Below are 14,989 nucleotides of genomic sequence, written 5' to 3' on the forward strand. Positions count from 1 at the left end.
GGGGAAAGGCCCTGCATGAATATGACGTTGGGAAGGTTAGACCGATCTTTCCTTTCTGTTTTCTGGAATCAAAGATGGTACCAGGAGTTCCATCCAGAGAGACCGGAGTGGTCAGTGAGGGGCGTTTCTGTTCTGCTGTGTTGAGCCCTGCTGAGTGGGGAAGTGAGTGATGTTGAGTGATGGAAGGCTGGCTGGCCACTTACATCTTGTGGTCTGCTGAAAGTATGAGGCCCATACGCAAGTGATAAGTCAGGAATGGGTATTCTTGTTTTGGGAGTCAACATGGACTCTCAGTAATTGAAACCACAGAAGTAGTTAAGGTAGCTGATGTCCAGAGATAAGAGCAGAAAGCTGAGGAAGGGCGGGGAGTATGCTGATTAAATACTGGAGAACAGAAAGGAGAGGTTTCCGTGGGTTAAAGTCATAGGCAATCTTACCAAATAAGTGGGAGAGCGCATCCATCCACGGAGAGCTGTAGGAACAGGAAGAAGGGCAGTGAAGAGATCAGAGAGGTGGGAGGAGAGCCAGAGAGCCAAAGAAGCACGTCAGAGAAATGAGGGGGAGGTCTCCAGGTGGGGTGGTTGGCAGTTTTGAGTGCAGGAGAGATTGAAGACGTTCCAAGTAGAAGAGCCCCTGGCTGCTCTGAGGACGGTATTGGTGACCTTGGAGAGAGGACCAAATCTTGGAGCCAGAGGGCCTCCGAACCCGCCTGAGCTGATACCCAGGGAGCCCGTGATACCGCCTTCTGGGAGGGGGCCTGGCATCTGTGTGGACTGTTACTAAGCCCCACAGTTGCTTCCACTGCACAGAACGGGAGAAATGCAGTCGACCTCTCTGTAAGCTCACAGAGGAGAAGAAACCCATCCCGCCCTAGAGGTTGGGTGCTGAGCAGGGGAAGCAGAGGGCAGCATCCACTTGTTTGAAGGAGCCGAGGACAGATTGTTGGAAGGAAGGACAGAGTGTTGTTTAAACTGGCAGTGGGAATGGGTCAGACTCTGATCTGGGAGCTCAAGGGTAGCGGAATATGGTAGAGGGTCGAGCAGGAGATAACCGCCAGTAAAATCGTTCAAAGCCTTCTTACTCACCATCAGGGAGGGGACGGTACACCCCTGCGGTGGACCTAACAGGCAATTCGCAAAAGGAGTAGATTGCCAATAAGTATCTGCAGATGGGCCCTGTCTTATTAGCAAAAAATCTAAGTTAAAATGAGGTATCATTTCTTGCCTGCCAAACTGACATTTTTTTTTTTTTTTAGAACAAAATAATACCTACTATTGATGAAGGGTCAGGGACATGGATGCTCACGTGTCATTGAGCATGAGGTGGGAGGGTTTTCCAGGAGGTTAGATTGGCATGTGCCAGAGAGCCTTACATATTGTTACCTTGTAGGCCAGCAATTCCACTTCCAGAAGTATGTCCTAAGGAAAGAGAGATGTAATGTCCCAGGTAAGATGCTAGGTTTTACAACAGGAGGGAAGGCTTACGTAGTTTCAGAGACTGGCTTAGCTAGTTTGTGACTTACATAAACTGCTTAAGCTAAGCCTCAGCTCCCTCATCTGTAAAATGGGTTATTGCAAGGATCAGGTGAAATGATGTATATTTTCAAAAGCGCTTAGAACCACGCCTGTCCCTACTAAGTGGGTCGCAGTGGAGCTGTTACTTACTCATGTTATTTTGTTAACATAGATACAAAGATTTATGAGCGTATATTGCAGCATTAACAGCAAAACACTAGGAATTGCCTCGAGGTTCAGTAATAGAATTTAGTGGAATTATGTCCAAAGGATGCAGTATCTCTGCGGCCATTAATTCTGACTTACAAAGAATATCTAATGTCATGGAAAACTTTGATGCCAGATGAAGTTAAAAGGGCGGCCCACATAAGGAGTGGTGTGATCTGAGGTTGGTAAAGAAGGTCTGCATCTCTAGACATGCAGAGGGAGAAAAAAAAAACCCTAAAAACTATCTTGCCTACCAGTGACTCTTCTGGCTGGTGGAATTATAGGTGATTTTTATTTTAGCTAGTGAGTCTTTCTGCACCTATCCATTTTTTTTGGATAATGAACTCATACTACTTTAATCAGGAGAAATTATTTAAAAGAAATTTAACATCATGAGATGCCAGATTGAAACCGTAATGGGCCCAGATGGCACATTTTTACATCCTCTCCTAGCTTTTGCTCAGCAGCCCAGCAGCAAGAACAGAGAGATCAGAAATAGGATCTTTTGAGAGGGATTTTGAGGAAATTGGGAGGAGATGAAAAGTTTTGGGTGCTGGCAAAGAAAACACTGAAGTAGTTGGTAACAGTCAGTGTGGGAAGGGAAGGCATCCCATTTAGCTGGGAAGATGGCAGGGGATGGTGAGGATGGGCTGGGTGAGCTGTGCACCTGCCAGGTAGGAGGGCTGCTGATGCGGTAGGGGAGTACGGTAGCTGCTGTGCTTGGTGAAGGGAGGTGGTACTTTACATCTGGGAGGAGGCTCAGTGCTTCATGGTTTAAATCTAGGTCAGGAGAGAACCATTCAGGCCAGCGATGGCCAAAGATGCTGGTGGTCTGTCTGCAGGACGTGGTGAAAAGCCACAGGCAGGGTGGGCACTTGAGTACCTGAGTGCTGGGATACAGTTACTTGAATAACAGGCTGACTTGCCCCAGAACAAGCCTAAGTAATAGTAGTTTTGCTTTTTATTACTGTGTTCATGGCTTTGGTCCTTGTTGAACTGTGTGTGTATCCACGGAGTTGGTAAGAAAACTATGTTCCTCAAACACCAGCTCATTTTTTCCAACACGCACAGACTGGGTTCCTCGCCGGGCTCTGCTCCGGATCTTGCGACGCCCTCTTCCCCCGCCCGTCCACGACTCGGCTGTAACCAGAATATCGCAGCGGTCGTTGTGGATTCCCTGCCGAATGGACTGAGCTAGCAGTTTTCACTTCCAGGCTGATTTATGTTCACGCAGGAAAGAGCACAGATGCACTCATTAGCAAGACACGAAGCCCAGGGCCTGGACGACTCTCTGGGCCTTCCAGGCAGTGGGCCCCCCGCAACACGAGAGACCTATGCAAGCATGCGTGTGTTCTCTGACCTTGCCATAGTTACACAATTATTCTTAAGGCTACTGGGGAATTGCTACCAAGCTGATGGAATCTCACCTTTTTATGGTTTCACACTTGCTGACTTCGACACAGTAGCGATGTGCAAATACAGTTATTGTAGGGAGCATAGAATGGGATGGGATATGGTTCTTCAGTGGATTATAAACTAAACAGATGAGGGTATTATTTCTTTGCCCCTTGAATGAGTTTCCTACTTATCTCAGAATCTGGGTTGCCTTTGGGTGTTTTGGGGGGTGGGGAGACGTGGGGATGGTTTATTCATTGCCATGTATTTTTCTCTCTAATATGTTTTAGTCTAGAGGTAGCAGTGCTCACCCTCTGTAGGTCTCTGGGGTTCTTTTTTAAGGTGGCTGCCCTTGCCCTTATACTTGGAACTTCATTCTTCAAGTTAGGGAACTCTGCCCTGATCTAGGATCGTGGATGTCGTGGGTCACTGTCTTTCCGCGTTGTGTTACTTGAAATTCTGCCCAAGCTAGCATGGTCATTTGTGTTCTCCAACTGGAGAGCTCTGTCTAGAAACTCTCATCTAGGGGAGGAGAAGCCCAGTTTTCTGTGTCTGTCTGTGTATACCTCCCTGTCCAGCGTTGCAGCCTGTTTCTTTCCGGAAGCTATGCCAGCAATGAATTTCAGGTGAAAACAAGGATCTGGGGAGCCGGGTGGGTTGGCTGTTCATGTGTAGTTTTGGTGGTTCAATATGGAGAGTCTTGCACTGGACAATTACTTTTTTTTCTCCTCGTTTTGACATAATTTTAAATGTACAAGAGAGTTGTAATAATAGAACAAAGGATTCTCGTATACCCTTCAGTCAGACCTCATGTTAACATTATCTCATATTCTGTCTGCATGTACGTATGTGTGTCTATACACACACACGCTCTTACTGATTTTTCCTAAGCCACTTGAAAACTGAAACATCATCTCCGAATATATCAGTGTGTTTTTCCTGAGAAAAGACATTCTTGTGTAGAACCACATCATAGTTACCAAAATTAGAAAATCAGCAGTCAACTACAACGATTATCTGACCTACAGACCTTATTCAGATTTTGCCAATTGCCCCAGTTATGCCCTTTATGGGGAAAAAAAAAAATCCAAATTATGTGTTATGTTTGTTTGTCATGTCTCTTTAATCTCCTTTAATCTGAAACCGTCCTTCGGTCTTTCTGTTTCACGACACTGACATATCTGAAGAGCACAGGACATTTTGGAGACTGTCCTCAATTTGGATTTGTCTGATGTTCCCTCATGATTAGATTCAGGTTTTGCATTTTTGGCAGGAATGTCAGGGAAGGGATGTTGTGTTCTTCTCGGTGTATCCTCTCGGGAGGCACATGATGTCTGTTTGTCTCATTCCTGGTGATGTTAACTTTGATCATGTGGTGAAGGTGGTGTCTGCCAGGTTTCTCCACTGTACAGTTATTGTTTTTCCTTCTGTAATTAATAAGTATCTTGTGGGGAGATACTTTGTGACTGTGTAAATATCCTGTTACTATTCGAACTTTCATCCACCGGTTTTAGTATCCATTGATTCTTGCCTGAATGGGTTATTATTATGATGGTTCCCAAATGGTGGTTTTCTAACTCCATAATTCCCTCTGCATTTATTGGTTGGATTTTCGTTCGAAGGAAGAACTTTCCCTAATCCCACATTTTAAAAAAAATCATGAAAAGTATGCAATTATGGATTCTGATTTTATACATTGGGTTGTAAACCTTTCCTCTCTTGTAATTTTGTTGCTCACATTGTCCCAGTTTGAGCGAGTGGGGACCCCTGCAACCTGCTCCTGTGTCCTTTTGAGCACACTTGCTTCATTCTTAGAGCACCTTCCTTATGTTCTGGCTCAGAAAGATGCTTCAGGCTCATCTCACACTCTCCCTGCCCCAGCCCAAGAACTGGCCATTTCTTCAAGGAGCCCTACTTCCATTTAGTGGAGAAAGACATTTCTTCAACTAAGAGAAAAAGAAACAACATATTCAGGGATCACCTTTTTCTTTTTTTCCTCTTCAGGTATTCTCATTTTCTCCCGGTACCTCAATTTCCCCTACAGTTTTATTAAGCGCATATTGCATCTTGGATGTGGAGAAGACAGAGAGAAATGAGACCAGGAACAGTTTTAGTGGCAGAGATAGACCAGCTAAGGGGTAATTACAGCAGCGCGATAACCCCAGAATTGCAGTCTGTTACCGTGTGCAAAGTGCTACCATGGGATCACAGAGAAGGAGGTTAAAGTTGACTGAGGAACCCACTTGATAACCCAGGCATCTTCCCCTTTCACAGGACTGAGAGGCTGTCCAATGGAACCTTCTGGCCACAGCAAAATCCCCTCCTACGTTCCTGAAACCGGGGGGTGCAGTATTTCACAGAGTCAACATTCCATCTGAGAGCCTTGATAATCTTGAGAGAGACTTTCATTTCTGTGAAACTGAACTCGAATTCCTATTCAGTTCCCCTCATTACTCGTAGTTAAACCCTGAAGCTTGGTAGAACACACGTAACTAATCCTCTTCTGTAGCTGGCCTAGTAGAGGGGCGTTGCCTTGCCCTACAGTGGGAGTTGTCTCTTCCGCTCTCCCGAGCTGTTCTTGGCCAGCCATTTGACCATGCTGTGCTCTGTAAGACCGTGCTCTGATAGGATTCTCCTGAGTGGATCATGACATTCTTCATGCAGAGAGAGAAAATGATGGGGATGTGAACCCTGCTGAGTTTCCACAGCCATGGTGTGGTCCTGTAGCCGGAGGTCCCATTTCTCTGTCTGACTGCCATGTCAACGTTGTGCTTTGTACTGAAGTAACACCCCCAGGTATTCTTTGCGTTAAGTCTTGTTAATCCGAGTCTCTTCCAGTCTCTTTTGGTTTTACTGATTGCCTGAGCTTTAAATATAGGGCTTGATACTCAGTCTTTCAGAACTTCATCTTGTTTCTTTGGGCCTGTCGTTCCCACTAGCTGAGATCTTGTTTTGAGTCTCGATGCCACCATCTGGCACAGGAGTTAGTCCTCTTAGCTTTCTGTACTTCACATTCTGCTGTGTGTGCTTGGTCTCGTCCCTGAAGCTGTTGATGTAAATGAAGGGAACCCGGGGCAAGACAGAAGGTTGAGAGGCACGCCACTAGACACAGTGACCTTTGCGTGGATACTTCAGGCAATAGCCTCTTCCAGCCATGAAATCAGCCAAACTTTATTATCTCAAAGACATTTTGCTATCCTGCATACGAAGAGATGATAAACTTTGGGATACCTTATTAAAATCAAAAAGTCCTCTCTCATGCATTTCTCAGATCATTGAATCTAAGTGAAGCTATTTTTCCAGTTTATTTTATGTGAATGTTCGTACTGAACTACAACTAATTGCTAATTTCTCAGGACCTCCTTTAAAAAAAAAGAAAAGAAAAGAAAAACTTCTTCCGATGCTATTCAGAAGCCGTCGACTCTGTTCTCTAACTGTGGGGAACTTGCACTGTATAATCTGCAACATATCTTTTAAAGTCTAATATCATCACTTTATCCAAAAGGACGTGCACACACATAATTCTTTCCCCTTCTCTTGCTTTATATTATTTCTGAGTGCTTTTCATCACTTTAACATTCTCTTTCTTTGTGGTCTCTCCCCGGCAAGAATATACGCTGAGACCTGTTTATCATTGATTCCCTAGCATCTGACACATAGTAGGTACACAGTAAATATTGAATGGATGAGTGAATGAATGTATTTTTTGGTTTATAGCCTTTGGAATCTGCTTTTTTTTTCTTAAAAAAAAAAAAAAAAAGGATAATGGGCCTGCCATTCAACTCCTTGGAACACCTGCCCCCACTCTCATTACCCCTTCTCCTGTGTGAAGATCTCCAAGTAATTCTCCTCCCCGACTGCTCCAAAAAAGGGGCATTTGTGTGAATGGGCATGTGGTTTTTACATAGCAGTCCTGGATTCCCAGAATCTTAGAACGGTCCCCAGGTCCATAAAGATTGAATTTGAATGTCGGATATAAGGACGTTCTGGAGTTCTCTTTGAGAGATAGACATTAAAGAAAAATGTTGGGTGCCCGGGTGGCTCAGTCGGTTAAGCGACTGCCTTCAGCTCAGGTCATGATCCCAGAGTCCTGGGATCAAGTCCCACATCAGGCTCCCTGCGGGGAAGTAGGGAGCCTGCTTCTCCCTCTGCCCGCCACTCCCCCTGCTTGTGCTCTCTCTTTCTCTCTATCATATAAATAAATAAAATCTTTAAAAAAAAAGAAGAAGAATGTCGTAGGGTGGCTCAGAACACAGAGTGCACAGTCAGATTAGGGTTTTGGCATTCAGGCTGTATAACTTGTACAACCTCGGTTTTCAGGAATGTAAGTGGCACCTGTCTCACACTGTGGTCAGGAAGGTGATAGTCCCTGCAGGATTTAACGTGATGCTTAATTCAAGAAGGGATGGCTTCCCTCATGATGGTTCTCATTTTAAAAAGCTTCAGGAAAGAAAGGCACAAAGGAAGAAATGAAGTCATCCATAACCTCATCCCCTAGCAATTACTATTTTAAAAGTTCTTTTTTTTTTTTTTAAAGGTTTTATTTATTTATTCGACAGAGATAGAGACAGCCAGCGAGAGAGGGAACACAAGCAGGGGGAGTGAGAGAGGAAGAAGCAGGCTCATAGTGGAAGAGCCTGATGTGGGGCTCGATCCCATAATGCCGGGATCATGCCCTGAGCCGAAGGCAGACGCTTAACCGCTGTGCCACCCAGGCGCCCCTATTTTAAAAGTTCTGATCCAAATCTCATGTATTTCCATATGCAGACCTATATACACTTCATTCACTTAGCATTCCCTGTGATCATTTTCCCACGCCTGTAAGTGGTTTCTTTAAACAGTGTCGTTTTATAATGTCCGTGGAACTCTATGCACTGTAATTTATTTGGAGAGCCCCTTGTTTTGCCAGATTATCTCCACTTTTTTTCCTGTTAAAAATGTTGTGATGAACAATACCGTATTGCTGTGTATATCTTGGGTGATTTCCCTGAATGGGGGGAATTGCTGAGTCAAAGGGCATGTGCATTTTTTGAGGCTTTTGATACCTCTTGCCGAATTGCCTTCAGAAACACGGTGCTCCCCGACTTGCCCTCCAGCAGAGCAGGTTGCTTCTGGAGAATGGCGGGCCTGCTGGGTCACTTCTCTCTGGCGATGCGGCGTGGGTTACTCACGGACGCAGCAGTTTCTCGCATTCTGGATTCTCTGTTTTTCTTTTCTTCCCCTTTGTTTCTTTTCTTGGTTTTCTGCCAAACAGCCTCTTGTGAAAGGACCGCCTAATTAACCCTGTGCTAATTAACAATTTAAAATTACACAGTGTGACTGTTCATGTTTAATTCTCTGGGAGCCGGAGCAACAGCAGGAACCCCCTCCCCTTCCTAATAACTATATCCTGCCTCCCCCCCACCCCCAGCTTCCCAGTAACTGTTGCATTATACCCAGTCCCTTCTCCTTAAAGAAATGTAACAAAACTGTCCTTTCACATCTTCTCAGTGGAAAGAGGGAAATGAATGACTTTGTCAGTGGAGGGGCCCAGTGTAATATGGAGTTTTATCATTTTAAACAATCTTCAGAAAATAAAGACTGCTGTTAGCAAAGATTCAGGGGGCTTTACAGGTAAGTTCCAAGGGAATTGTAACTTGTGAGGAGCAAGGGTGAGGGCTCTTGAGGAAGATGCTGGAACTTTGCTGTACAAGATGACTTCTCAGATGGCAGATTTAAACCTTGAGCAGAGAGTGTGAATGGGAGAGAACTGGATCACTCCTGCATCTTCCCTTTGACTGTCTTATTGGAAAGACGTGCTCTTCTGAAATTTAGCAGAATTCTTAAAATCCTGCACATGAATGCAAAAACCATGTTGAATACAGTATTGGGGGGCAGTGCAGTCATGAGTAGAATGTACCTGTGTTCTGTGTTTATAAGGGAATTTGGAGTCATAAGCAGCAGAAGAGAAGCAGGCTGCAGAAAGAGTTGTGGGTTTGTGATATGTGAGCTGGCCCTGGTGTGAGTGAAGGTTGAGGAAGGGGGTGCAGAACCAGGGGTGGGGGGTGGAAGGTCTGAACAGAGCTGCTGGTGGGGCTGCGTGTGAGAGCGTGGGGACCCGCTGGGTTCCCAGGCTGCCCTCTGTAACTGAAGATCATTGATTTTACGGGAAACCATGTTTACAGACAGAGTGCTGATCGACCTGCCGAGTTGACTTCTGCCTCCTTAAGTAAGAACTACCTTTTTCTTATTGACTGGCTGATAAACAGAGCGAGAGGGACAGCCAGCTGGGTGGGAGAGTTCTGAATAGCCTGAGGTCCTTGAGCTGAAGGATTGGGAAGGTTTAAGAGATTGCTTCATCTCTGTCCTCAGGTCCCTTCTCGTCCACCCCATTCCTTCACCTCCCTGGGACCCGGGCGGTGGGGGGGAATCCAAGACTGACCCTGCCTGGTTACCTGGCAGTCCAGGCACCGAGCATGGAAAAGATGGCAATCTGGTGAAGGCATTGTGAAGCAGAGCGCGTCTCAGGCTTTAATGCCTGTCCCCAGGGGATCATGTTAAAACGCAGATTCTGATCTGGAGTGGGGCCTGAGGGTCTGCATTACACAGGCTCCCTGGTGAAGAATGATGCTACTTGTCCCTGAGCCACACTTTGCTTAGCAAGGTTATAAAATGTTCTGCTTGTCACGGCCAGCATGCATTGAAAGGAAGCCCAGATCTTAGATTGTGAAGTGGGATCCTTCTTGGCCACTGGTGTCTTAATGGGCTGTCATCACTCCTTGTGAATGAGTGATATCCCACGTGGCCTCTTTTGGGGGGCAGGTGTCACCACCACGGGGTCATCTGTCTTTCGGAGGTGGCCACAGCGTCATCCTTTCTTGACACCTCTTGCTTGGCTATAGAAAACAAAGTTAGGTGAGTTTCTAAAAGTCCCGGTCATTTAGCTGGATGGTTTGTGGAGGAGGAGGAGGTAGGAGAGAGCAGAGCAAGAAAAGCCCACCAATTAATTGGTAAACGCTTGCAGGTTTCTCTGGCCTAGCCCAGGCTGGAGAGGAGATTGGCTTTGCTGTCGATACTCAAGTCCCTAGTGAAGCATCAAAGCTGTTCTCCTTTATCAATCGTGGCCTCCCCTTCCAGCATGTTCCTGTAACTTACCAAGCATTTATGACATTGATTTTACAATCGGGCTGTTAACCCTCCCGCCCCTTCAGGCCTGCCAACCTTTTTGGCCCGAGCTGTCAATCAGATGTCATCCAGCCAATCAGGCGCATCTTTAAGAAGAGCCACCCTGGATTCTCACCTGTGTCCCAGCTAAGCCTTCTGAAGTCCCATAGCATTTGCTGTTTGGTTTGGTTTAATGTAGTCATATTTGTTTAAAATCACTGTGTCTTTTCTAAGGCACATGGAACTTTGTTATAATGGAGTTTGAGGTTATAAGCTTGAGAGGTGGTGTGTGTGTGTGTGTGTGTGTGTATTTTGAACAGAACAGAGGACACATTCTTCCAAAAAGTTATTTCTCCGGAGACTTCTGGTAAACCTGCCTTCCCCATCTTTTCCCGAGGGGGAGCTGTTGGCTCACTGTGCAGTCAAGAATCAAGAAATGAAAAAAGAATGGGAAGATGGGGGTGGGGTGGGGGAAGAGAGAGACCAAACCCAGCCAAAACCTTCATCCGATGTGTATGAATGAGATGTTGGGTGGAGAAGCAGCCAAGTGTTCTCCAGGAAGACGGCGCAAGGGGGAGGGTGGCCTGGGATTTGCAGGCGAACAATCAGGGCTGTGCAAGAGGCTGAGTTGCCTGTAGGATTCATGCCGGGACGGAGGAAGTGCTCCGTGCTGATGTGACCACAGGAGCAAGAGACGTGGCGGGTGGTCTGATGCCTCCCTCCCCAAGGAGGCAAAGTCTTAGAGGGCAAATTTAGCTCAGTGGCACTTCGGAGTCTGAAACGGAAAAGCCCCAGGGCTGAAGGACAGCTGCTTCAGCAGCTACTAGTAACTCCATGCAGGTGTGGAACGGGGCTGGCCGAGCCCAGCAGCCGTCTCGGCTTGCTGCTAAGATCCCTGACAGCAGAAACCGCCACACCAGTGGTGACTGGGCTCCGTCCACACAGGGCAAGATCGACGCTGCTGGAGGGGAGCTGGCCATTTGAGAGTCTTCCCAGCTTACATCAAGCTCAGATTTTGTGCCATCACAGTCATAGTCTGAAGCCAGCTCACTCACAAGCAAGGGTGTTCTGTGGGTTGGGGGCAGGAGGTGGGATTTTGGAGATGTGCCTTCTGGTTCACAGTGTCACGGTGGCACTGGGCCTGTTTTTATATTTTGCTCCTCAGTTTTACCGCTTGTCAAATGGGATGGTGCTTCCTGGAGCCAGAGAGGATGAGTGTAGCCACAGGCCCTGTTGAGGGCTGGCAGAGCACGTCTGGGTCCTGTAGACTCGCTCTCTGAGCTGCGCAGCCCTCAGTCACTTTCCTTTGAGCTTCTCAAACCAGACGTTCGGGCAGTAAGAGCAACGGCAGCCACTTTACCTCCAAATCAGTGAGCGTATCCCCACACAGGTTTACCATCCTTTTTCTGGGGGTACAAAATCTTCCTCCTCTCATCCATCCCTCTTTGGTGTTCCCTTGGCCCATAGACAGTGCGGTCAGCCAGCAAGAACTTGGTGTTGGCCATCTCTATGCGGTAGGGCCGCCGTTCTGTGTCCTCAGCAGGGCCCAGTGAGGTGACGCGATCTTCCTCTTCTGCTGGGGCTCGTAGCCCAGCCCTGACTCTAACATCGTGCTTGCAAAGAACGGAAATTCGAACTGGTCTCCAGGGGTAGAGCAGCTGACAGTCCGAAGACAAAGAGGCAGTCTCCTCTGTGCCCCGTTCCCCATGCTCCCCACTCAACGCCACAGACCCTGGCCATAAAGATCCCGGTGCCAGCCGCCTTCTGTGCGTTCGTTGGACGGCGCGGGGAGATCGCTGGGGTCCCCGCTGCTCTTGTGGTCTCTGTTGTGGGTGTGGACAGAAGCCTGTTAGAGTGCTCTGTACGGGACCTAGCCTTGGCCCTCCTAACCTCTTTCCTTTCTCTCTCTCTTCCCCCTCTCTCCCTCCTCTCCCCCCTTGCCTCCGCTCTTCAGGTCCGATCCGTACTGGGTGCAATGAAAGCTCCACGCAGGCCTTACCATGGAAGGCTGTGACTCGCCTGTCGTCTCGGGGAAGGACAATGGGTGCGGTATCCCTCAGCACCAGCAATGGACTGAACTCAACAGCACCCACCTCCCCGACAAACCCAGTAGCATGGAGCAGTCCACAAGCGAGAACCACGGGCCCCTGGACAGCCTGAGGGCCCCCTTCAATGAGCGCCTCGCGGAGAGCACCGCCCCGGCCGGCCCCACCGCCGAGCCCGCCGGCAAGGAGGTCAGCTGCAACGAGTGCTCGGCCTCCTTCGCCAGCTTACAGACCTACATGGAGCACCACTGCCCCAGCGCGCGCCCCCCGCTGCCCCTGAGGGAGGAGAGCGGGAGCGACACCAGTGAGGAGGGGGACGAGGAGAGTGATGTGGAGAACCTGGCTGGGGAGATAGTCTACCAGCCCGATGGCTCGGCCTACATTGTCGAGAGCCTGAGCCAGCTGACCCAAAGCGGGGGCGCCTGTGGCAGTGGCAGCGGGCCTCTCCCTTCGCTCTTCCTGAACTCTCTCCCCGGGGCGGGGGGCAAACAGGGGGACCCTTCTTGTGCTGCACCAGTCTACCCACAGATCATCAACACTTTCCACATAGCCTCATCCTTCGGGAAATGGTTTGAGGGCCCAGACCAGGCTTTCCCGAATACCTCAGCCCTGACGGGGCTCAGCCCCGTCCTGCACAGCTTCCGCGTTTTTGACGTGCGACACAAAAGCAACAAGGATTACCTGAACAGCGACGGCTCTGCCAAAAGCTCCTGCGTATCCAAAGATGTTCCCAACAATGTGGACCTGTCCAAATTCGATGGCTTTGTGCTCTACGGCAAGAGGAAGCCCATCCTGATGTGTTTCTTGTGCAAACTCTCCTTCGGGTACGTCCGTTCGTTTGTGACCCACGCGGTGCACGACCATCGAATGACCCTGAGTGAAGACGAGCGGAAAATTCTTAGCAATAAGAACATCTCCGCTATCATCCAAGGGATTGGCAAAGACAAGGAACCCCTTGTAAGTTTTTTGGAACCAAAAAACAAAAACTTTCAACACCCTTTAGTTTCCACAGCTAACCTCATAGGCCCCGGACACAGTTTTTATGGTAAATTTAGTGGCATTCGAATGGAAGGGGAGGAGGCTCTCCCAGCCGGCTCTGCTGCGGGCCCCGAGCAGCCCCAGGCTGGTATCTTAACCCCCAGCACCCTCTTGAACCTTGGCGGGCTCACCAGCTCGGTCCTGAAGACCCCCATTACCTCAGTCCCCCTGGGGCCTCTGGCCTCCAGTCCTACCAAATCCTCAGAGGGCAAGGACTCTGGGGCAGCAGAAGGAGAGAAGCAAGAAGTGGGTGATCCAGATTGCTTCTCCGAGAAAGCAGAGCCGGCCGAGGAGGAGGCGGAGGAGGAAGAGGAGGAGGAAGAGGCCGAGGAGGAGGAGGAGGAAGAAGAGGAGGAAGAAGAGGAGGAGGAAGACGAGGGTTGCAAAGGACTCTTTCCAAGCGAGTTGGACGACGAACTGGAGGACAGGCCCCACGAGGAGTCTGGGGCCGCGGCAGGTAGCAGCAGCAAAAAGGACCTTGCTCTCTCAAACCAAAGCATTTCTAACTCCCCCTTAATGCCTAATGTGCTCCAGACCCTGTCGAGGGGCACAGCTTCTACTAGTTCTAATTCTGCTTCTTCCTTTGTTGTCTTTGATGGTGCGAACAGGAGAAATCGTTTAAGCTTTAACAGTGAGGGCGTCAGGGCCAGTGTGGCAGAGGGCGGCAGGAGGCTGGACTTTGCTGACGAAAGTGCCAATAAAGACAATGCCACAGCACCAGAACCAAATGAAAGCACAGAGGGCGACGATGGGGGCTTTGTCCCACATCACCAGCACTCTGGCTCCCTCTGCGAGCTTGGGGTCGGGGAATGCCCCTCGGGGAGCGGCGTGGAGTGCCCCAAATGCGACACGGTCCTGGGCTCCTCCCGCTCGCTGGGCGGCCACATGACCATGATGCATTCACGTAACTCATGTAAGACACTTAAGTGCCCCAAGTGCAACTGGCACTATAAGTACCAGCAGACCCTGGAGGCACACATGAAGGAGAAGCACCCGGAGCCGGGGGGCTCCTGTGTCTACTGCAAAAGCGGGCAGCCCCACCCTCGGTTGGCACGAGGTGAGAGCTACACATGTGGTTACAAGCCCTTCCGCTGTGAGGTGTGTAACTACTCCACAACTACCAAAGGCAACCTCAGTATTCATATGCAGTCCGACAAGCATCTCAACAACATGCAGAACCTACAGAATGGAGGGGGGGAGCAGGTGTTCAGCCACTCGGCCGGGGCGGCGGCCGCAGCAGCGGCGGCGGCGGCCGCGGCCGCCAACATCGGTAGCTCCTGCGGGGCCCCCTCGCCCACCAAACCAAAAACCAAACCCACCTGGCGGTGCGAGGTGTGCGACTACGAGACCAACGTGGCCAGGAACCTGCGCATCCACATGACCAGCGAGAAGCACATGCATAACATGATGCTCCTGCAGCAGAACATGACCCAGCTCCAGCACAACCGCCACCTGGGGCTCGGCAGCCTGCCCTCGCCCGCCGAGGCCGAGCTTTACCAGTACTACCTGGCCCAGAACATGAACCTGCCCAACCTGAAGATGGACAGCGCCGCCTCGGACGCCCAGTTCATGATGAGTGGGTTCCAGCTGGATGCCGCCGGGCCCATGGCCGCCATGACGCCTGCTCTAGGTGAGGCTGACTGCGTG

The 14,989-nt window shown here is 49.3% G+C and overlaps 1 protein-coding gene across 8 annotated transcripts in view; it reads left to right on the forward strand.

The window, feature by feature from the left end:
• Positions 1-14,989, forward strand: part of ZFHX3 (zinc finger homeobox 3) — a 1,297,849-nt gene that overhangs the window by 1,128,315 nt on the left and 154,545 nt on the right. For 6 of the 8 annotated variants that reach the window (XM_057314209.1, XM_057314210.1, XM_026495135.4 and 3 more), the window contains one exon: positions 12,214-14,972. The exons of the other annotated variants lie outside the window; for them this stretch is intronic. In XM_057314209.1, the coding sequence (XP_057170192.1) occupies positions 12,260-14,972 (2,713 nt within the window). In that variant the 5' untranslated portion in view covers positions 12,214-12,259. The remainder of the gene's footprint in view (positions 1-12,213; positions 14,973-14,989) is intronic. 8 annotated transcript variants of the gene reach the window in all.

This window comes from Ursus arctos, unplaced genomic scaffold, assembly GCF_023065955.2.
Source record: "Ursus arctos isolate Adak ecotype North America unplaced genomic scaffold, UrsArc2.0 scaffold_19, whole genome shotgun sequence".
NCBI lineage: Eukaryota > Metazoa > Chordata > Mammalia > Carnivora > Ursidae > Ursus > Ursus arctos.